Source organism: Silene latifolia, chromosome 2, assembly GCF_048544455.1.
Source record: "Silene latifolia isolate original U9 population chromosome 2, ASM4854445v1, whole genome shotgun sequence".
Classification (NCBI taxonomy): Eukaryota; Viridiplantae; Streptophyta; class Magnoliopsida; order Caryophyllales; family Caryophyllaceae; genus Silene; species Silene latifolia.
In genome coordinates, this window is record NC_133527.1 from 136,139,417 (window position 1) to 136,163,650 (window position 24,234).

At 41.4% G+C, this 24,234-nt stretch overlaps 1 protein-coding gene across 1 annotated transcript; it reads right to left on the bottom strand.

The window, feature by feature from the left end:
* Positions 1-17,187: 17,187 nt before the first annotated feature.
* Positions 17,188-19,591, bottom strand: LOC141630359 (uncharacterized). The gene is made up of 3 exons (XM_074443193.1): positions 18,853-19,591; positions 18,579-18,773; positions 17,188-18,497 (listed from the first exon to the last, which is right to left on the bottom strand). The coding sequence occupies exons 1-3, from the start codon at positions 18,917-18,919 to the stop codon at positions 18,097-18,099; spliced, it is 663 nt and encodes a 220-aa protein (XP_074299294.1). The 5' UTR covers positions 18,920-19,591; the 3' UTR covers positions 17,188-18,096.
* Positions 19,592-24,234: the final 4,643 nt, after the last annotated feature.

Consider the following 24,234-nt stretch of genomic DNA (forward strand, 5'->3'; position numbering starts at 1 on the left):
CCCCTGATGGTCGAGGTAATCAAAGAAATTGGTATTCCTCCTTATCAGATCATGCCTATGATCTGGAAGGTGGTTCATTCATTGAATATCTGTGCAAAAAACACAATCTGTCTTTCTCTCTTGAGGACCTGAAACGTTGTTGTTCTTTGAGAACAAATAATCCTGGCAGGGTTAGTTTCAAGGTCAGGCCTTCAACTACTCCCCTGCTTAGTATCTTTGATAGCGACCATGATAAAAATTGGGCTACTGGCTATATGTTCGTCAGGACCAACTCGATTGGGCCTGACCTGGCATATCTTAATTTTGACGCCTGCCTTGCTGGTATGTAACCTGAAAAATTTTCTCTTTTTGCACTAAAGTTTATTAGTAGAAAAATAAATAATTCAAACAAGGTGTACCTTTCTTGCAGTGGATGATTGGGAGTCCCATATTGATTATCCTTCTGAAAGGGTATTTGCTTTCCTGGCCATCCCCTCAATGGAGAGAACATGGCCATTCTGCTGTGGGGTGGAATGTTTTCCCCATTGCCTGAAAACTGATGGACATGCTAAAGTCCCTAGGCCTGCTAAGGCTATTAGTGTTTCAACTTCTGGCAGTAAGATCCTTCCTTATGATTGTTTATTTATTTCTTCTTTTGATATAGCAGTTACTGTATCACTGATACAGTCATTCGTTTTGCATCCACTAGATCATCTACTAGGCTGGCCAGGTTTGGCACTGCGGACCTGAATGCCAGGCTTGTCAAGGTGAAGGAGGAGCATTCGCAAGGTAGTGACGGTCCTGTCTCTGGCAGTGGAACAGTACCTGATCAACCGATTGATTTGATTGATACTCCTGCTATCCTTGCTGAGACTACTCCACCAGCCCAGAAAAGAAAGCAGGAAGAGGCTGACATTACTGCTTCTATCAGGGAGGTGAAGGCCAGGGTAGATAATATGGACTTTTCTAGGGAAAACATCCAGAAGTATGCTGCCTCTATCTTTCCTTCAACCCTGTCAATGGATCCTATTGAGTCTTCTACCAAGGCAGTTGCCATGGTGGATCATGTTGTCAACCGTGTGACAGATGCTCTTGAATCTCTAGGAGAGGTGGTTCTTCTTTTCTTCTTTCCTGATTTTTCCTCTTGATAGTCTGTTGAGTTATATCATTGATGGCTTGTTTTTATTTCTCTATTCAGGCTGCGATGTCATGCCTTCTCAATGCTTATCAATCCACTTCACTGGTAGCCAAGGTCAATTCAATCGGCTCTGATTTTGATAAGTTGAAGTTTGAGTTTTTTTTCTCAGGCTGACTTAGCCGCTTCCAGGGCTGATTTCAAGAGGGTGTAGGCTGAACGTGATGCTGCCAAGCTTAAGGTTGGATCCAGCAAGCAGTTGCTACAGGAGGCACTGAACAGGAACGAGGAGCTTTATATTGAGAAAGACGATTTAGAAGGCAAGCTAGATAATGTTGCCTTCTATTTCTTTATTAAAGGCAAGGCTGCTGCTATGTCTAAGCCTGTAGAAGTCAGGGCTAATTGGAACTCTAAAGCGGAGATGGCTATTACTGCTGCCAGGTATCCTGACCTATATAATCTTGGTGAGGATCAGGAGCTTGACTCTCCTGAGGAGCAGGATGCTGAGGATGAAGAGGCTAAGGATGATGTTGGGGATACTTCTTCCAAGGGGGAGTAATAGTTTTTAAATAATTCTTGTCTGGAAAGATAATTTGATATTTTGGTGGTCCTGGTCAGGAAGGTTATCCCTGGCAGGATATAAATATTTTGGTGCCTCTGCCCCAAGGAGTAAGGGCTTTATTTATAAAGTTCGCCTTTTAGGCTTCCTTTAATCCTTTTAACCTGTTTTCTTCAAAATTTGTTAACCTGCTTTCATTTTTCAGTTCTGTGTAAGTTTTCAACTATGTGTTGTTTGAACTCTATCATTGTTGAAGTGGGTGGTAAGCCGGCTTGTCTAGAAGGCTTATGTCCCCTGCCTGTCTGGAGGGCTTGGTATTCGGCCTGTCTAGAGGGCTTTTGGACGTGTCGTCAGGATCTCTCACCTTCGTACCCGTCACATTGCTGTGTCCAGCCGTTGTAGAGGTGTGCGGCAAATAATCAGGTCAAAAAATTATTTCATGTCTGATTGGTCCTGTATTTGCCGTATCTGGTGTGGGTTACCAACTATATTATGCACGATAGGGTGCAAAAATTTAAAAAATACCTGAACAAAAAATAAAGCTGAAATATAATAGAGTAGCCCTCAATCCTGAAGACTTATTTATGCAACAACAAATCATGTATAATTTTTCAGGATTCAAATATTATGTTTGAGATGCGTATATCATATCAAGGTTGACCATCCAAGTTTTACATAAAAAGTACACATAGAACATATAAGACAGGCAAGCAATGTATGCAGGATAAAACACGTCAAATAACGGTACTGGATTTTTACCTGGTCAGGACATGATTAGACTGTTTTATTCTGAGATTTTATATATGAAATAATTTCAAATGGGTTACATTCCAAGACCTTGGAATCATTTCTCCATCCAGGGTTTGGAGTCTATATATTCCTTGTCTGACGATTGAGTCAATTAAGTAGGGGCCTTCCCATACAGGGGCTAACTTGCCAGTTGATTTTTCTTTTTTGTTTGGGAATACTTTTCGTAGGACAAGGTCCCCTTCCTTGAAAACTCTAGCTTTGACATTTTTATTGTAACTTTTTACTACTGCTTGTTGATACGATGCTATCATGATTTTGGCAGCATCTCTCAATTCTTCTGTTAAGACCAGGATGTCATGTAGCAGGCTGTCATTTGTTTCTATACTATTCAGGCTGTATCTTAAGGTCGGTACGCGGATTTCAGCAGGGATAACTGCTTCGCAGCCATACACCAAAGAGTAATGTGTCTGACCAGTTGAAGTTTTTTGGAGTTGTCCCGTCTGCCCATAATACTAATGGGAGCTCTTCTGCCCATCTGCCCCGTTTTCTCTTCAGCTTCTTCTTCAGGCAGCTGATGACTACTTTGTTACTTGACTCAGCCTGGCCATTTGCTTTTGGATAGCTAGGGGTTGACGTTACCAGGTTGATATTCCATTCAGCACAAAAAGCCATACTCTTTTTTTCAACGAACTGGGTGCCATTATCACACACTATTTATGAAGGAACTCCATACCTGCAAATGATATTTTTCCTGATAAAGGACATTACTTCCTTGTCAGTGACCTGGCTGAATGAATAAGCTTCCATCCATTTGGATATGTAGTCAGTCATGGCTAGCATGAATACTTTCTGGCCTGGAGCTACAGGTAACTTTCCTACTATGTACGTGCCCCATTTCATGAATGGCCAGGGTGCAAAAATTGAATGTTGTAACTCAGATGGTGGATGAATAATTGGAGCATGTATTTGACAGGCATCACATTTTGAAGAGTATTCCAGACAGTAACACCCCCACATACCAAGGTGCCTTACCAGGACCACATTTTGAATGTAGTACTCTAACGCTGATAAGATAATCTGATACCACTTTGTGACACCCCCACATACCAAGGTGCCTTACCAGGATCACCCTAGCATGAGAGACCGTCACCATCTCGGTTGCCCGACGTTAATATATCAAAGTTAACAATCCAAACACAATTATTAAAGTATAAATGATTAAAGTTTACATATTCTCAAAACCCAAAACCAAAGTACTGTTACTATTGTTTAACAACGAAAACTCAAAGCTAAGTCTCTTGACAGCGGAAGCTAGACTCGAGTGATGACTCCCCACGACAGCCCCATAGCTAGTGAGCATCATCACCTATCACAATCTGCTCACCATCCCCGAATGGATCACCACAGATTTTACAAAACAACAACGAGGTCAGTTACTGTGTAATCAAGTTAAGACAAGTACAAAAAGGCAACCAGTTGATCATCATCCACCTCCAAACATCCGAACTCACATAGTAACCGATTACACAGTGAAGTGTGTAGCCCTGCCAGATTACCCATCACAACAGGTAATCCTCGCTGCCAGTGGGGGACCACAGCCAATCCTCATCTAAGCCCCGCTCATCAAGGAGTGATAACCCTGTACATTAGTGTGCACATCCCCTTCTATGGCGGATTCCACAAAGGGCGAAACTAGGGCGTGAAGCCACTCCCGCAAGTGTCTCCACTCAACAACCATCACAACAACCACACCAACTCCAACGCTCTAAAAATGATCGGCAGATAATCAATCGTTTACAATACAAACATAATCTTAAATCAATTAACGGTAAACTGAGTAGGGAAACCCTACCTTCGCACAACTATAATTAGACATAAGCAAAGCAATGTAGAACGGCTCCTCTACGAAGTCCTGACCTAACAACAATCATATAAACTCCAATTACTATATGCAAAACCCTTTCCCCCAATTCATACATCAAGGCAAACCCTAAAAGATGAATCAAAGGAACTGATGAAATCAAAGACTTACCGACACCGACGATACAATGAAAGATGAAGAAAAGTTGCTAACGATCCACACACTTGAGAGAGATTTGGAGAGTATTAGAGTTACGTTGAAATGTTTAGGTTTTGTAAAAGTGATTAGAAACTGATTAACGCGTCTTATATAACTCTAGTCATCTCTAAATCAAACCGCGGAAATAACACCTGTCAGACTGAATACTCGGTCGTGTATAGAGTATACTCGACCGAGTCGAGTATTCCACATACTCGGCCGAGTATTCATGGGCAATAAATTGTCCAGAATACACGACACCCGTACTCAGCCGAGTAAGCTATATTCGTCCGACTACAAGCTTAGGAAATCCGTAGTATAACATCAGCCCTCAGGGTTGGCCAGTAATAGCCGGTTCTGAGTATCTTGCTTGCCAGGCTTCTGCCACCTTTGTGGTTGCCACAATATCCATCATGTATCTCTTGGACTACCTGCATGGTTTCGTGTGGTTCAACGCACCTCAAATATGGTCCTGTCTGAGATCTTTTAAACAAAGTGTTTTGATAATGGAATAGGTAGAAGCTCTGATTTTAAAGGCTCTGGCCTCATGCCTGTCCTGAGGTAATATGCTTCGCAGGAACCAGTCATAATAAGGTTTAGTCCATGAATCATTGTTAGTATTGATAGTATTCACCTGTTCAGGCTTGCTAATAGCAGGTTCAAGTAAATGGACTATAGGTACTTTATCGAAAATAACAGGGGTAAAATTTGAACCAAGGCTGGCTACAGCATCAGCCTGGGTATTCAGGTCTCTTGGTATTTACTCAATATCAAATGAATGAAATTTAGCACAAAGTTTTTTGGCATATTCTAAATACAAAATCATTTTTTCATCTTTCGCTATGTAAATTCCTTTTATCTGATTGGCAATTAAAAGTGAGTCGGTTTTTACCTTTAAGTTTTGAACACCGAGGTCTAAACTTACCTTGAGTCCTGCTATGAGGGCTTCATATTCTGCTTCATTATTGGTAGCCTTATTCAAAACTCACAGCATGGGCTATTATGTCCCCTTGTGGCGATTTTAGCACTAATCCTAACCTTGTACCCCGAACATTGGATGCCTCATCTGTGAACAGGGTCCATTCCTGATCTGTTGTTTTATTTTCTAACTGGTTAAGTTCCTTGGTCAGGTCTAATTCTAGGTTAGAGCTGAAATCAACCACAAAGTCTGCCAAGGCATGTGATTTAATTGCTGTCCTGGGTTCAAAGGTAATATCATACGTACTAAGCTAGACTGACCATTTGGCCATCCTGCCTGATAGTTCAGGCTTCCGCAGGACATATTTTATGGGTAGGTTAGTCATAACTATTATAGGGTGACATTCAAAGTAGGGGCGTAACTTTGAACATGACATAATTAAAGCTAAGACATATTTTTCAAGTAAGCCATACCTCATTTCAGTGTCTAGTAGACTTTTACTTACATAATAGACGAGGTGTTGCTGACCTTCTTGTTCCTTCACCAGGACTGCACTTACTGATGTGTCGGTTATGGATAAATATACTGACAAGGTTTCCCCTTTTTTTGGCTTGGCCGGTAAAGGTGGAGATGAAAGGTATAATTTTAGATCCTGGAAGGCTGCTTAATGTTCAGGTGTCCAGTGGAACTGTTTATTTTTCCTGAGTAGGCTGTAAAATGTTTTACACTTCTCAAAAGATCGGGATATGAATCTATTAAGGGCAGCCACCCTGCCTGTCAGTTTCTGGATGTCCTTAACAGACTTGGGTGACTGTAACTCTAGTATATCTTTACTTTGTTCTGGACTGCCTTTGATGCCTCGTTTTGTCACCATATAGCCTAAGAACTTCCCTGCAGAAACTCCAAAGTGGCATTTTGCAGGGTTGCGCTTCATGTTATATTTTTCCAAGATTTGAAATGCTACTTCTAAATGTTCCACATGATCTCGTGCATTCTTGGATTTTACCACCATATCATCGATGTAAACTTCCATAATGTCCCCATTCTGATCTTTAAACATCGTGTTGACCAGGCGTTGGTATGTTGCCCCTGCATTCTTTAGACCGAATGGCATGGCAGTGTAGCAATATATACCTCAGTCAGTAGTGAATGCAGTACTCTCCTGGTCAGTAGGATGCATTTTTATCTGGTTGAATCCACTGGAAGCATCCATGAATGTTAGCATCTCGTGCCCTGCCGTTGCATCTACCATGGCGTCAATGTGTGGTAGAGGGAATGGATCTTTGGGGTGGGCTTTGTTCAGGTCAGTGTAATCTAAACAGACTCTCCATTTGCCATTCTTCTTTTATACGACAACCATGTTTGCTAGCCATTCAGGGTACATAACTTCCCTGATCATGCCCATGTCCAGGAGCTTGTCTACTTCTTCATTGATGATCAGGTTTCTTTCAGGTGCGAATTTTCGTCTTTTTTGCTGCACAGCCTTGAAAGATGTGTCAATATTGAGCTTATGAGTGATAACATCCGCGCTAATTCCAGTCATATCAAAGTGAGACCAAACAAAATAGGAAGATTTATTTTTGAGAAAACTTACTAAATTAGGCCTGATAGTGTCAGGGGCATCAGACCTAACTAGAACATACCTGTCAGGGTTCTCGGAATCGAGGATTACCTAAAACGTTTCCATTTTTGGTGGTGCTACATATGTGCTTCTGACAAGGTACTGTAATAGCTATGCAAGGGACTTACCTGACTTGGAAGGCTTCAGGGCTTCAGTATAGCATTCCTGGGCTGATTTATGCTCACCTTTGATGTGGTTGCTATTCCCCATTCTGTTGGTATCTTGACACACTGGTGATAGGTTGAGGGAACGGCCTTGAGATTGTGGATCCATAGCCTGTCTAGAATGACATTTTAATAGGACAGACAGTCAAGGACCCCAAATATTTCATAGGATGCAACACCTTCAGCATAGGTAGGGAGATAGATTTCTCCTAATGTGTTCCTTGTTTCTCCGCTGAATCCTACCAAGACGCTGGATTTCTTAGTAATTTGGTCCTCGTTGATTTTCATGGCTTTGAGTACATCCAGTGTAACACCCCCATACTCCAAGTGCCTTACCAGGGCCACTCAGGTATAAAGATGTTACCATCTCGGTTGTCCGAGGCAATGATAATCATAAGACAATAACGAAACAACATTTAAATAGTATAACTTTAGTGAATAAAATACAATCCAAAACCAAATACCGAAATACGGTTACATGTTCTCAAAACCAACTGTCTACTCAGCTAAATGAAATGTTTAATAAACTACTCATGCTACAGAAGAAGACTCTATTATCTGAAAGTGCCACATCCCAGCTATCCCATGTAACTCGACTCATACCTGCTCAACAACTGCTCACCATCCCCGAATGGATCACCACAGTTTTTAAAACAATAAACGGGGTCAGTACTAATCACACAATTTATATAAACCAACAACACAGTAACAAACAATTCAATCATCACAGATATACTCCGAACTCCAATCCCAACTCCACAATCCTGACTACACACTAAAGTGTGTAGCCCTGCCAGAGTGCCCATCGCAACAGGTCACTCCACGCCGCCAGTGGGGGACCGCAGCCGTACCCACCAAATCCCCACTCTTCTCCGTCGAGCGATAAACCCAAATTCCTTAATGTGCACATCCCTTCTGTGGCGGGTTCCACAGAAGACGAATAATGGGCGTGAAGCCACTCTCGCAAGTGACTCCACTCAGCCAGGGATGCGCCCCGAAGAACAGAGACAGATACAAACAATCACAACTACTATCAACAACCACATCCAACAATCGTCACAATACGAGTATGATAATATTCAACAACCACAAAACACTAACAACACATTATGGGACTAATACTGAGTAGGGAAACCCTACCTGGAAAGCAACACAGTCAGACGATCTTAACAGCCGATATCAAAAGGCTTCTTCTACGAATCCTCCTCCTAACATACAATCATACAATTACTACCAATCAAGAAACACAACAAAACCTCCAAATCCCCAAATTAGGGTTTATTTAACTTTAACGAAATACTATAAAAACAGTACATAGATCTTACCCTCGACGCAAGGATCACAAAGGTATAAAGAAAGGTGAAATCCGACCTTCCAAGCTTCGGGATTTGCCAATAATGCGATTGATGCGAAGAACGTAGATTGTTTTCTCTTTTGAAAGCAATTAGGTTTGTAAAATTGTTTAAAGAAAGTGACGGGAGTAATTACATATTAAATCGCATTATTAATAAAACCCGATAAATCATGTCCCCGTAAACCGGCTACTCGATCGAGTAGTTGACATACTCGATCGAGTGCCCCGTACTCGATCGAGTATCAAGGTTACTCGATCGAGTACCCAACAGGTAAGAAACTGTTTTAAAACGCAACACACCCTTACTTGACAGAGTAAGGCCCACTCGATAGAGTACCAAGAGACTCATAAAACCGTAGTATTACATCCAGCATGATCAGGTTCTCCGGGCTGCCTCCATCTATCAAGATCCTCCTTACATTGGCAGTCTCGATTTGTATGGAGATCACCAGGCCATCGTGATGGAGGTCAGGGATGCCTACCAAGTCACAATCATTGAATTTGATGGGTGGTAAGTTATCAAGCTTGCAGGGTGACATCGTCTGAGGAGTCCTGGCTATCTTTTTTGCTGCTGAACTGGTCAGGTCACAAATTTTCGATCCACCATTTATGAATTTTACTTCATAGAGAGGGGGTGGCGGAGGAAAATTGCGCTCTTGCTTTTGCTCCTAGTTGCTTCAGTTCTGATCAGATTGGCTACCCTTGGTTCTGATCAGATCTTTGAGATATCTAGCCTTCGATAGGCAGGCTACCTCCTTTCTGAGAGTAAAACAATCCTATGTTGCGTGTCCTACATCCATATGGAACTCACACCATTTGGCCTGGTCTCTCCTTAGATTAGGGTTGTCCACCTTTCTGGGCCATCTGACTACCTGTCCTATGTTGTTAAGTCGCTAGATCAGGCCTGCAATGTCAACACAGAAGTTATGTTCACAAATAGGTGGATGAACCTTAGTCTTACCTTGCTGTTCTTGTGTCAAGTTGACTTCTGAATAATCAGGCTTGGTATACGGGGTTGTCCTGTGACTGCTTCCCCTGTTGTAACCTGCACTTTTCCTGTTCGTCTTTTCATAGTCCTTTGTATTACTGGATGCTCTAACCTTGTAGCTCTTGTCTTCTTCTAGCCTTATATAAGCAAGCGTCTTGGCCTGAACATCCTCGAAGGTATGGCAAGGATACTTAGTGAGTTCTCCATAGAGATCATTGTGGGGGTAATACTCCCTGCCTGAATGCCTCCACTGCTGTCCCAACGTCACATATAGGGATGGACACCTTCTCTTTATTGAATTTGTTCAGGAAAGCTCTGAGGGTCTCATCCGGCTTCTGGGTAATCCTGTATAGATCACTGGAACGCTTCTCCAATTCCCTACTGCTTGCAAACTGTTGGTTGAAGGTGTTGATCAGGTCAACAAAGGACTTAATACTCCTATTGGGCAGGTTAATGTACCATTTCAGCGCAGGACCGGTTAGGGTTGTTCCAAATCCTTTGCACATACCAACCTGCCTATATTCGCTCGGAATTGATGCAGCCAAAATTTTTTGTTTATAGAAGGCCACATGATTTTGCGGATCTGAGGTCCCATTATAAGTCCTCATGAATGGAACCACAAATTTCTTGGGGAGATCGACCTTTGCTATTTCATCCACAAAGGGTGAATCACACTACTACAAATTTAGGCAACTACAACGCCCCTTTAACAACGATTATTCACGAAAATCACAATAGACGTTGTAGAATGTATGGCGCGAATTTTACTAAAATCAATTACAACGGGTATAGTTATAAAAACCGTTGTTATTATTTTTAACAACGGGTCACACATGCGGAACCGTTGTTAATAATTTGTCGCAAAATTGGCGCAAAGTTAGTGAAAAGTAATCACAACGGTTACTTTTGAAACCCGTTGTTAAAACATATTTAACAACGGGTGTTTTTTACAACCGTTGTTAAAACATATTTCACAACGGTTGTTGTTTAATAACCGTTGTCAATACCTTCCATACTATAAACCACACAAACAGAAGTCTGCTGCAGCCACAAAACACAACCCTTAATACACAAACACAAACACAGCAGACAAACAAACACAAAACACATACACACTCTCTTTCTCTCTTTCTCTATTTCTCTCTTTCTCATCGTCGATTTATCTTCTCGCCGTCATTGTGATTTCATCGTCTATTACGTTAGTATTTATCGTAAATCTCGCCACACTTGTCATCGTCATTATTTTCTTTTTCTATTTATTTCTTTTGCATATATGTGTTTTTATCGACCATTATGTTATTTGTTTAAGTATTGTTCGCATAATTAGTTACTAAAACAATGAAGAAGCAAGATGAAGAAGTAAGATAAACATAATTAATATATATATATATATATATTTATAAATACATAAATTAAAAAAAAATTACATATGTAAAAATGCAATTCTTATATTTTCATGGAGGATCTTATTGTGCTCTATTGTATCCATCCTCTCCTCCTTGGCTATTTGGAGGTTCCGTTCGCAGCTTGCTATATCGTCATATAGCCGCAAATCGCTCTTTGCTCCGTCAAGCCATCTTCTTTGGCGTGCTTCAGTGCGGATCGAGCTTCCGCAAGGTAGCTCCTGAAACTTTCCTCAATATGGAGGAACCGGCGGATGAAGTTGTTGTTGTTCTCGATCATGGTAAGAGTCTTTAGGATGAAATCATTCATTTTCTTAGAGTTTTTGAGTTTGATTTGAAAGATTAAGTAGAGTTTAATTTGTTTTAACAGTTAGAGTTTGGAGATGAATATATGAGATAATGGAAATGTTAGTTGAGATATGCAATGTATTTATACTGAGCAATGTGTGGGTTGAGTTAATTGCTTTTTAATTAATATATATGTTAGGAAGTTGTGCCATAATCATCATCATCTCTCTCAATAATCTTTTGCTTCAAATCCTATTACTAACCCTTCTCATTCCATATTATCCGTTCATATGTACAATGAATGTCGGTAATAATGCATGCATTGGAATTCTAACAGTAGTAATTATGCATGCATCTAGTAATATTTAATTTTTTTTTTTTATTTTTTAAGAACAAACAACAACGGTTATTTTAAAACAACCCGTTGTCTTTAGTTATAACAACGGTTTTGTATATTACAACCCGTTGTTATAACTTTCCCCCCAAAATTGAGTCACACTTTCCACAACGGGTTTTTATACATAAAACCGTGGTTAATAGTTTTAACAACGGTTTCCTTAAGTAAACCAACCGTTGTTAAAACCTTCTACAACGGACGCTTTAACAACGTCCGCTTTTTTATATAACAACGGTTTTTGACCGTTGTTATAGCCTGTATCTGTAGTAGTGTCAGCATTGTTGGGCCCAGAATTATCCTGCCTGACTAGACAAGGACCAGGTAATATCCAAAGCTAGAGTCTGAACAAAGAAGTACTTAAAACCAGGCGTTGGGAGTATCTAGGCAGGCACCAAGCAGGAGAAAAATACAAGACAGACAATTATTAAGCCTGGCATGAAAGGAAACCACGTCAGGCACAAGAGAAATATTATCCAAGCTGGGCAGGTGACAAGAAAGACACGACCAGGCAAGATAAACAAAGTCCCTATAAACAAGGAAGACCTATTCAAAGGAAGAAAATGGAAGAAAGAATCAATCATAACGGCTGAAATGAAGAACAAGTCAACTAACCATCTCCGGGTAAATAGGGCACGGGTCCTATTTACCAGGAAACCCTAAACAGATTTGAAGAAGCTACTTTGGGGGCTATTATAAATAGAAGAGTAGACAAAAAGAGAAGACACATTGGCATACTCGTATTTCTACTATCATTATTGTATTAAACATATAATTAAGCAATATCCTTAACTTATCACGCCTGACATACAAATACTCTGTCAGGCTACCTGAAATCACAATAACAATCTCTCCTGGCTTGGTGCCCGTGGTTTTTTCCCTTATTCCCAGAGTTTTTCCGCGTATAAAATCTTTGTGTCTTTACTTTTTATTTATTAATTCACTTAAGCAATATTGGTCAGGCAAATCAATTGAGTTAGATTACCCCTTCTAAATTCCCCTGGCAGGACGTTTCTGTTCAGTAATTCCTGCTAAAACAATTGGCGCCCACTGTGGGGCGTCTAGCTAAAAAATAATCAAAACCCAAAACCAAATAACACAAAAACTTGAAACATGACAGAAGATAGCATTGAACAGCAACTGGCTGCCGCCCAACAACAATTTTTGGAAATGGAGCAGCTGAGACAGAAAATGGCCCAGGCTAAAGCTGAAGTTGCAAAATTAAAGGAGTCAGAGTCCAGCCTGAAACTAAGGCTAGGAGAGAAAACTTCGGGATCAAAACTGAAAGTTCAACCTGGCACACTATTCTCCTCAATCATAAGAAACATTGATTTCTCCAACTTTGGTACTCCTACTCCACCAAAGTCCAAAGCAGGAGAAGAAACAGACTCAGAGGAAATCCAAAATGAAGAAACCCCACCAGATCAAACCAATACAGCAATTATGATGGCTATGCTCCAGGAAATCCAAAAACTCCATGAAAGATTTGAAAAGATTCCTGGTGTTCCTACCCCAATTGAGGAAGCAAATCCAGAAAGTTATGCTGATTCACCCTTTGTGGATGAAATAGCAAGAATAGACTTACCAAAGAAATTTGTGGTTCCCTCAATGAGAATCTATCATGGGACCACATATCCACAAAATCATGTAGCCTATTACAAGCAAAGGATATTGGCAGCATCTATTCCCAGTGAACTACGATAAGTCTGCATGTGCAAGAGGTTTGGGACAACCCTGAATGGGCCTTCCCGTCAGTGGTACATAAACCTGCCAAACGGAAGCATCAAGTCCTTTGCCGACCTGGTCAACTCCTTTAACCATCAGTTTGCCAGCAGCATGGAACTTGAGAAGAAATCCAGTGACTTATACAGGATCAAGCAAAAGCCTGGTGAATCAATTAGATCCTACATGACAAGATTCAACAAGGAAAAGGTGTCAATCCCCAGATGTGATGTTGGAACAGTAGTGGAAGCTTTCGCAAGGGCTACCCCGGACGGTGACTTCTACGATGCAATGACCATGAAGCCCTGTTATACCTTTGAAGATGTCCATGCATTAGCCATAGGCTATATTCACCGGAAGAAGATAAGGGCTACAAGGCGAAACACCGACAATAATTCGGGATATGACAAAGTCAACGAAAAAAGTTCCAACCACGAGAGGGAGCGAGTTCCAGGCCATCTCCTTACACAAGACCTGACAGATCAGAAGTCAACTACACACATGAACAACGAGGTAACTCCTACACTTATCCCCCTATCCAAGAATATAACTTCTCTGTTGATATTTCAGGACTGATCAAGAGACTTGACAATATGGGAGACATTGTCAAATGGCCAAAGAAGTCAGACAACCCCAACTCAAGGAAGGATACTACAAGATGGTGCGAATTCCACATGGATATAGGGCACACAACAGAAATAAGGAACACACTGGGAGTTTCAAAATCAAAAAAGGCTGAAGATTACGTCAGGGACCTAGAAACAGGTTTCAAAATACTGGAAAAATTCAACATGAAGCTCAATCCTTCCAAATGCCATTTTGGAGTTTCTTCAGGCAAATTTCGGGGATACATGGTAACCAAAAGAGGAATAGAAGCCAGCCTAGAACAAATAAAAGCTATACTGGAACTAGAATCTCCAAAGTCAGTCAAAGACATTCAAAAGCTAACAGGACGAGTTGCAGCCCTGAACAGATTTATATCCAGATCATCAGAAAGATGCAGGTCTTTCTATGATCTCCTCAGGAAAAACAAATCGTTCAAATGGTTGCCTGAACATGAAGCAGCCTTCCAAGATCTCAAAGCATACCTAACTACACCTCCACTACTTGCCAAACCAGACAAAGGAGAACCCCTGACGGTCTATCTATCTGTCACGGAGACAGCAGTAAGTGGAGTCCTGACCAAGGAGATTGATGGCCAACAACATCTACTCTATTATGTAAGTAAGAGTCTCCCAGATGCAGAAACAAGGTATGGTCTACTTGAAAAATACGTACTTGCATTAGTCATGTCTTGCACCAAACTTAGACCTTACTTTGAAAGTCACCCAATCATTGTCAGAACCAACCTGCCTATCAAATCTGTCCTGAGAAAGCCTGAGCTATTAGGCAGAATGGCAAAATGGTCAGTACAAATTAGCACCTATAACATAATCTTTGAACCCAGGATAGCAATTAAGTCTCAGGCATTAGCAGACTTCATGGCTGAATTCAGTCCTACCCTAGAACCAGACCTCATAAAAGAGGTCAACCACCTAGACACCCATAAATCAGGCCAGGAATGGACCCTACACGTAGATGGAGCAACAAATATGAAAGGGAATGGCCTAGGACTAGTATTGAAATCACCACAAGGAGACCTAATTGCACAGGCTATTAGTTGCAAATTCAAAGCTACAAACAATGAAGCTGAGTACGAAGCCCTGATAACTGGACTTAAGGTATGTATAGAACTTGGTGTGACAAACCTCAAGGTAAAGACTGAGACTCTCTTAATTTCTAATCAAGTCAAAGAAATATATGCAGCAAAGGATTCAAAAATGGTACTCTATTTAGAATATGTCAAAAACCTTTGCAAAACATTTAATTCCTTTGACATTGACTAAATACCAAGGGACCTAAACACTCAGGCTGACGCTCTAGCCAGCCTGGGATCAAACTTCAGCCCTGCAGTGTTTGATTAAATACCCATTGTCCACCTGTTGGAACCAACCATAGAAAAGCCTAATTAAACTTGTCATATCCATGAGGACACAACGTCTTGGACCAAACCATACTATGATTGGTTCTTACAGGGGATACTCCCTAATGATAAAAACGAAGCAAAGGCCCTAAGAATCAAAGCCTCTACCTATACCATTATCAATAACACTTTGTTAAAAAAGTCACAGGCTGGACCTTACCTGCGTTGCCTGGAACCCCATGAAGCTAAACAGTTTATAGAGGATATACACGATGGATACTGTGGAAATCACAAAGGCGGCAGAAGCCTCGCCAGTAAAGTTCTCAGGACAGGTTACTTTTGGTCAACCCTGAGAGCTGACTGCATAGCCTACAACTCTAAATGTGAAGCCTGTCAAATTCACTCCCCTTATATCCACCAACCATCAAAGCTACTACACTCCATCTCAGCCCCCTGGCCATTCATGAAATGGGGCATGGATATAGTAGGTAAATTACCCCAAGCACCTGGACAGAAAGTTTTCATGCTGGCAATGACTGATTACTTTTCCAAATGGATAGAGGCAGATTCATACAGGCAAGTCAAAGAGAAAGATGTCATATCATTCATCAAACGTAACATCATATGTAGATATGGTTTACCTTCAGAAATAGTCTGTGACATTGGTACACAATTTGTGGGAAAGAGGACAACAAATTTCTGTGCACAATGGAATATTAACCTGGTCACATTCACACCAGGCTACCCAAAAGCCAACGGTCAGGCAGAATCCAGTAACAAAGTAGTAATTAACTGCCTGAAGAAGAAGTTAAAGAGGAGAAAAGGCAGATGGGCTGAAGAACTCCCCTTAGTCCTCTGGGCTGACAGAACTACACCTAAAACAGCCACAGGCCAAACCCCCTACTCTCTGGTCTATGGCTGTGAAGCAGTAATCCCAGCAGAAATCCATGTACCAACCACCAGAAGTAGCCTGAATAACATAGAGGAGAAAAGACCACTATTACAAGATAGCCTGATCCTGACTGAAGAACTGAGAGATGCAGCCAAGGTCAGGATAGCCTCCTACCAACAAACAGTAGCCAGAAGTTACAACAAGAATGTCAACATCAGGGTGTTCAAGGAAGGAGACCTTGTCCTAAGAAAAGTCTTCCCTAACACCAGAGAGAAAAATGCAGGCAAGCTAGCTCCCACATGGGAAGGGCCATACCTAATTGATTCAATAGTAGGACAAGGAGCTTACAGGCTGCAAACTTTGGACGGAGAAATGAACCCCAGATCCTGGAACATTTCCCACCTAATGGTATTTCATGTCTAAACCAGAAACAGGTAAAACTATCAACTCCTTATATGTTTAACTAGAATTTTATAGTAAATCCTCTACAAAATATGTCTTCCTGCTATCTGCTAATTTGCCTGAATGCATGCCTATTATTTTTTAACCCTGCCTATTTAAATCCTATTACATTGAATCCTGAAAACTTGTTTTACGCCTTCTTTTCACTAGTGACATACAACACTTAGGCTTAAACAAATATTCAGGATTGAGGGCCATTCCACCCAACCTGAAAAGCATTCCTGAAAATGCTCTACAATAAATTTGGCACCTGCCTGCCTGACCTAAAAACTAAACTGAGCTCAGTACATAAAAAACAAGTACAATGGTGAAACCGACCAGACTACTTGTTTAAATAAGCCCTTGTGACAGGCTGAGGGCCATAAGCCCTCCTGACTGGCAACCACCCCTCCTCTTAGAAAGCCCTCCTGACATGCAACAGAACCATCATTTCCTAAACATGGAATGACGGCCATAAGCCCTCCTGACAGGCATTATTCTAACAAAAGACGTCAAATGTATTCTTTACAGGTACAAATCAAGCCATTCAAAGAAGTCAAGGGAAAAGAAGATGATATATTTAAACCAAAACGATGAAATTGCCCAGGGAAACATCCCTCCTGGGGTAAGACAAAACAAACCTCAAAAAACCAAAAACAAATTGTTTGCCCAGGGAACATCCCCCCCTGGATGGGCCAAAAACCAAACAAACAAAAATATAACATAACAAAAAAGAAATCAGCCTGCCTTGGAAGCTATAGCAGAACTGATCCCCTCATCAACAGGCACCTCTTCCTCCTCCTCTTCTTCCTCATCTCCTCCTTCCTCAGCATCGCCACTTTTCTCCTTGGACGGTGGAGAGTCCACTTCCTCATCAGCGTGCAGCTTGCAAAGCTCAGGGTAAGTAGTGTTGAGATTGGCCAACTCCTGGTCAGGATCCCAAAAAGGCCTAACTTCAACAGGCTCCTTCATGGCATCTACACGACCCCTGCCAAAGAAATAAGTAGCAGCATCCTTATACCTGCCCTGCACCAAATCCCTTTCAATAGCCAAATCCTCATTTACTTTCACCGCTCTGCATAGCCTCGCTTCTTCTCGGCCTTCAATTGCTCCTGAACAATATCAAACTTAGCCTGAAGAGCTTTCAGAGCATCCTGAGCAAAGCTTAACTTAGATGACTCCACCACCAACCGAGCCTTCCCTGCCTCATTATCCTCCTTTAAAGACTGATTCTCAGCCTTTGCCGCTTTCAATTCAGCCTAAAATTTCACAGCATCCTTCTTCAGAATCTACACCTCCCAATCCAAGGTATCTTTAAGGCTGTTAATAGAATCCAGCTGGCAGGCACCCCTCAACATATCATTGATATTCTGGTATAGAAAACATACCCGTTTAAGCCACACAAAAACACACATAAATACCTACACAAAGTTAGAAAAAAAAAATACCTCCTAAAGCATGGTGATCAGGTTGACAGCATAATCCCTGATACGATACATGGCAGCCAAGGCACGGGCAGAAGAATCCTCTGCCTGATACATGTAATAAGGATCATCAACCATAAATGCTTGAGCATGGATATGTTCCTTAGCAAACTGAACCTCATCCAGCCGAGCCCCGACCCCTTGACCTCATGAACCCCTCCTGATGATTCATCTTCCCTTTTTCTTTTCTGAGGCCGACCACCCTCATCAACAACTTTCTCAGGGGATGCCAACTGTACTTCCTGCATAGGTTCTTGAATTTGTACAACACTATCACTCCCTGTGGCCTCACTACTCTTAGACTTCTCCCTTGTGATCTGGGAAACACCTGCCTTCACCAGGGACAGACCAAAACTAGCTATCCTGGCAGAAGCCCTAGTGGCTGCACGACGAGGCTCTACATCAACAATATAAACACATGTCCAAAACAAAAATCTACAAAACAAAAGTAAACAAAACTTACTCCCTGACGAGGAAGCCCCTAAAGCTTTAGCACTCTTCACCGGTTTATAAGTACTTAATTTAGCCTTCTTGAAATGAGGCATAGGTGCTTGCCCTAGACAGGCAGGCCATGTCCTCTCCTCCTCAGGCAACGCCATAAAAGCTGCAATCCGATCAGCCGACCCCTCAGCATTAGGATTATTTACCCAGTCATTTACTACAATAATAAAAGCAAGTAAGTATACTTCCCAAAATATATCATCTCCAATCAGAATACAATGCAAGAAAGAACTTACCTCCTTCAACAACCAGATAATTAAGGTAATCCAGGTCAGGGGCAATAAAATCAGCCCTGATGAACATATAAGTCTGAGCCCATCCCTTATCATCTCCTGAATCAAAGCTAGTAATCAGGTGAGCCGTCTTTGATCTGACTCGAAGGTTGAACCGGCCAGTGGAATGACTCTTCAAGTGGTAGACATTCTTGAAATCTTACAGGGTGATAACCAACTTAAGTTTGGTACATAACTGCTCAACTGAATGAACAATTTTCCAAAACATTAGCATGAGTTGAAATGGAGGAACCCTAATAGCCCTGATAACTTCAGCCATAAAAGGAGAAAGGGGAAACTGATATCCACCCTTAAATGCCCATTCAAAAATACAGAACCAGCCTGGACTACCCCAATTAGCCCAGATTGGACCACTCTCAGGGATCCAAACCTTGGCCTCAGCAGGAATAAGACCCCTACCCTTCAGATAATGTTCAAAAGTCAGCTTCAATTGATTAGCCTCGTGGAAAGAAGCAGCCAAAGCCTTTACAGGAGTATACTCAACCCCTTTGTATGACATGGATAAAATTTCTGGGGGAGCAACCACCTCCACCACTTCATCCTCAGGGATGATATCTGGGACATCGATAACAGCAGGAACCTTCTCAACCTCAGCAGGAGCCTTAGAAGCAGCCGTCTTTCTTCTCCCTCCAGCCATTTTTTATTAAATTTGTTGAAGATTATTTTTTACAGAAAAGAATTCTAGAAAGAGAAAGAAGAACTTAGAAGATTGGGAATGTGAAAGTAAGATATAATAAAGTGAAGTATTTATAGTCGCAAAATCAAACGGGCAAGAAAACAAGTGGATGAGCCTAATCATGACTCTTCTAGGGTTTTGTAAATCTACCCTATTTATGGTAATATAGCCGTTACAGAAGCTGAACCAAACACAACTTCTAATCCGTTAAAGATTCATACACAATTTTTGTCTGACCCAAATTTTTATCTCCTTATTCCTGGCGAGGCCCAATAAAGGAATAAGCAGATAAGGGGCAATTGTTGGGCCTAGAATAATCCTACCTGACCAGACAAGGACCAGGTAATATCCAAAGCTAGAGCCTGAACAAAGAAGTATTTAAAACCAGGCATTGGAAGTATCTAGACAGACACCAAGCAGGAGAAAAATACAAGACAAGCAATTACTAAGCCTGGCCTGAAAGGAAACCACGTCAGGCACAAGAAAAATATTATCCAAGCTGGGCAGGTGACAAGAAAGACACGATCAGGCCAGACAAACAAAGTCCCTATAAACAAGTAAGACCTATTCAAAGGAAGAAAATGGAAGAAAGAATCAATCATAACGGCTCAAATGAAGAACAAGTCAACTAACCATCTCCGGGTAAATAGGGCACGAGTCCTATTTACCAGGAAACACTAAACAGATTTGAAGAAGCTACTTTGGAGGCTATTATAAATAGAAGAGAAGACAAAAACAGAAGACACATTGGCATACTCGTATTTCTACTCTCATTCTTGTATTAAACATATAATTAAGCAATATCCTTAGCTTATCGCGCCTGACATACAAATACCCTGTCAGGCTACCTGAAATCATAGTAACAATCTCTCCTGGCTTGGTGCCCGTGGTTTTTTCCCTTATTCCCAGGGTTTTTCCACGTATAAAATCATTGTGTCTTTACTTTTTACTTATTAATTCACTTAAGCAATATTGTTCAGGCAAATCAATTGAGTTAGATTACCCCTTCTAAATTCTCCTGGCAGGACATTTCTGTTCAGTTAAATTCCTGTTAAACAAGCATAACTATCAGGTGCAGCCTCTTCCATGGTGATGGGTACTCCAGGTATTTTTTTCGAATTTTTCATGGAGCTTCTTTTCAGATTCTCCATTTCTGCCAACTGTAAGTTTTCAGCCTCGCTCTGAGCCATCTTTTCTTTCAGATTCTCCATTTCTGCCAACTGTTGTAGGGCAGCGTTCAATTGCTCTTCCACAGTGGGTTGTGCCATTTTCTGTTAATTTCTTTTTTAGATTTTTTGTGAGAGGGAAAAAAGATTTTTTTTATGGGAAGGAAAAGAAGATTTTAATGAGCTAGATGCCCCACGGTGGGCGCCAATTATTTTAGGAGGATTCTGTGCAAGTCTAAATCAGGTCAGGGTAGAGTAATTACAGGGTTAACTAGCTCAACTATCTGGACTATGATTGCAGGACAGGCTACTACGTGCATAAAATAATGTAAAGAATGACAACAGAATTTGTACGTGGAAAACCCTTAAATGGGAATAAACCATGGGCACCAACACATGAGAGGATTTCACTAAGTATTATGGAGAATATTTTTTTTTTACAAGAAAAGCAAGCCGTATATTCATCCATATAGGGAATAAAGGCAAATCTTACAAAAGTGAACCCAATAAGTTCGTACTACTTAGACATTTAAAGACCCAAAAATTTCATCCTCGCATGAGGAATGAGTAACAAATAACAAACCTTACTCTAACTACATACTGGACCCGTCTAATAATATAGTTATTATCATGCTCCAAGTCCTAAAAGATTCGTAAATTCCGCTCTTCCCAAAGACTGTAAACCACCGCACTTAGACAGCTAACAAACCATTTAGCCTTCCAATGCCTACTGTGTTTCCTAGTGAAATATTCTATATTGTACTGATTATACAATAATTCTCCATAATTATCCTTGATTTGGTCAAATAATATCTTCTTGCTTGACCGTTGTCCTCTCCTGCCTGGTGCTTGTCCTGAGCCGCTCTAACACTTTTATCTTGATTGTCAGGCTCGGGTTGAACTTGATCATGAAGATGGTACAGAGGTCCAGGCTTGGTTATCTAGCACTAGACTTGAACTTTCCCTGACTATCAGGCCAGGTAAATGCGGAAATATAAGGCCCAACAATATGTAATGATAATAACCTTGCAGTTTATACATTGGCGTTATTCAGTGACTGCATGAGTTCTGCGTGATCTTTCATGTTGCCTTGTCGTGTTATGATTGGAGTGTGGGACAAACTTTAGGGACGAAGTTCCTTTTAAGGGGGGAAGACTACAATACCCACCTTGTTTCGGGATCCGTTGACTAACCCGTTGACCATGGGAGCGAGGCACACCGTCAGGAGGACTATGCAGTCATCGTGACTCGATACCCAACCTAGTATTAGCCACTCGGCGGAGTATCTGGGGTACTCGACCGAGTACGGCGTACTCGGCCCAGTGTGTCCATAATCGACTGAGTACCTCATCTGACAGCGTGTTATTATAAAACGCGACGACTAAAACATAATTCATTTTCGGCATTTTTTTTTATCATTTCTAAAACCTAAACTTTTTCTATCCTAATTCTCGTATCTAACTCTACACATCTTGGGTAGCCTTGAACACTAACACGGGGAGGGAGATGGTCTATGCATGAGGTCAACGAGTCGGGATGTCGCCGCCATCAACATCAGTTGTACTTCAAGGTGAGTTTGTGAATAATCGTGCCTTTTGTAGTAGATCTTGAATATCTTTGTGATAAGGTATGGTTGTTGCTTGTAGGATACGATATGGAGTCTAGCTTGACGTGGTGTGATTGGTGCGTTCTATGTATTTGCGGAAAGGTTGAGTTTCCCTACTCAGTTGATTGTATAATTGATTTAGGATTGATTGTGATTGATTGTATAACATGTTTCATTGGATTGAGATTGGTTGAGATTATATTGTTGATTGGTATTGTTGTTTTGGAACCATTTTTGGGAGATGGTTCCAACCCCATGTTCGCCTCTTGTGTCTCCCGTCACAACAGGGATGTGCACATTAATGATCTGCGTTCGCTCGTTACGATAACTGGGGTTTAGGTGGTATGACTGCGATCCCCATTTGCAGCGAGGGTTACCTGTTGCGATGGGTAACCTAGCAGAGCTACATATTTCGGTGTGTAGTCGGTTACTGGTTACTATTGGAGAGTGGAGGATGGTTACTACAGTTGGATTGGATTGCATATTGGTTTGTGTTTGTGATTTCTTATTTCAATTGTACAGTTGACTAACCGCGTTTATTGTTTTCAAAACTGTGGTGATCCATTCGGGGATGGTGAGCAGTTTTTTCGTAAGTATTGGATGTTGATGTTGCTTGTGGGATATGGATGGGATCGATTCATCACGCTGACTAGCTAGCTGGCGCTGTCACTTATACTTTAGTTATTCTTTTCAGTTGTTCCGGAGTTGTATCTCATTGTGGTTATGTTTTGTATACACACTAAGAATCCAATTAATAAATGTTCTTTTATGGTCTATTTGATATACATAATTACCTTGGGCAGCTGAGATGGTAACGCCCTTATTTATTAGGGAAGTTCTTGTTAAGGCTCCTTGGTAAGTGGGGGTGTTACACCTGTGACTACACCTGCTCAATCCTCTGGCAAACCCCTCCTTAGTCCCATGATTGTACACCTCAGCTCTACCCCTACCGCCCCAGCTTCCGCCCTACCCACACCTCTGCCTCCACCTTTACCTACTCACTTACCGAAAGTGCTAATTTCCCCCACCATTTCAGTTACTGAAACTAGTTCACCTTGCCTTCCAAGATCACAACCGGAACCATGTTATGCAGGCTGAATTTTCCGCATTATGGAACTATCATACATGGGACTGGGTACCTTGACCTAGTGATGCATCTACTAATCGTTATATGGGGTTGTTTCGACATAAATCTCATGCATATGGCACCCTCCAACGCTATAAAGTTTGTCTTATCGTTAATGGTAAGACACAACACGTTGGGATTGACTGTAATAAAATGTTTATCTCTGTGGTTAAACCCACTACAATAAGAACTGTTCCCTGCCTTGTCGTTTCTAAGTCATGGCCTATCCACTAATTGGACGTTAAAAATGCCTTCTAACATAACGACTTGGAAGAAACTGTATAAATGCATCAACTGGGATTGTTTGACCTATCAGCTCCTCATCACGTGTCTCTGTTCATGGCATATTTTTATCCCAAAATCAGTACGCCAAAGGCATTATCGGCCTTGCCAAAATGAGCTCCTACAAACCGAGCACTACACCCCTGAGTCCTGGTTTGAAAATACGTGCTGACTTCATTCCACCTTCTGCGAATGCATCATTATATAAAAGTTTGGCTGGTGCTCCCAATACCCGACCATTACCCGTCCCGACATGTATCGCTTATGTCATACAACATGTATGTCTTTTTATGCATGATCCTGTAGCTCACGTCGTCAATTTATAAACTGGCATAAGACGCTACTTTCAAGGCACTATTGATCACGATCTTACCGTCCGTCCTTTTTCGTCCATTACTCTTACCGTCTATTTTGATGCCGATTGGTTGGATACTGTGGACATAGGCCACCCCCGTGCCCAGCCAATCTG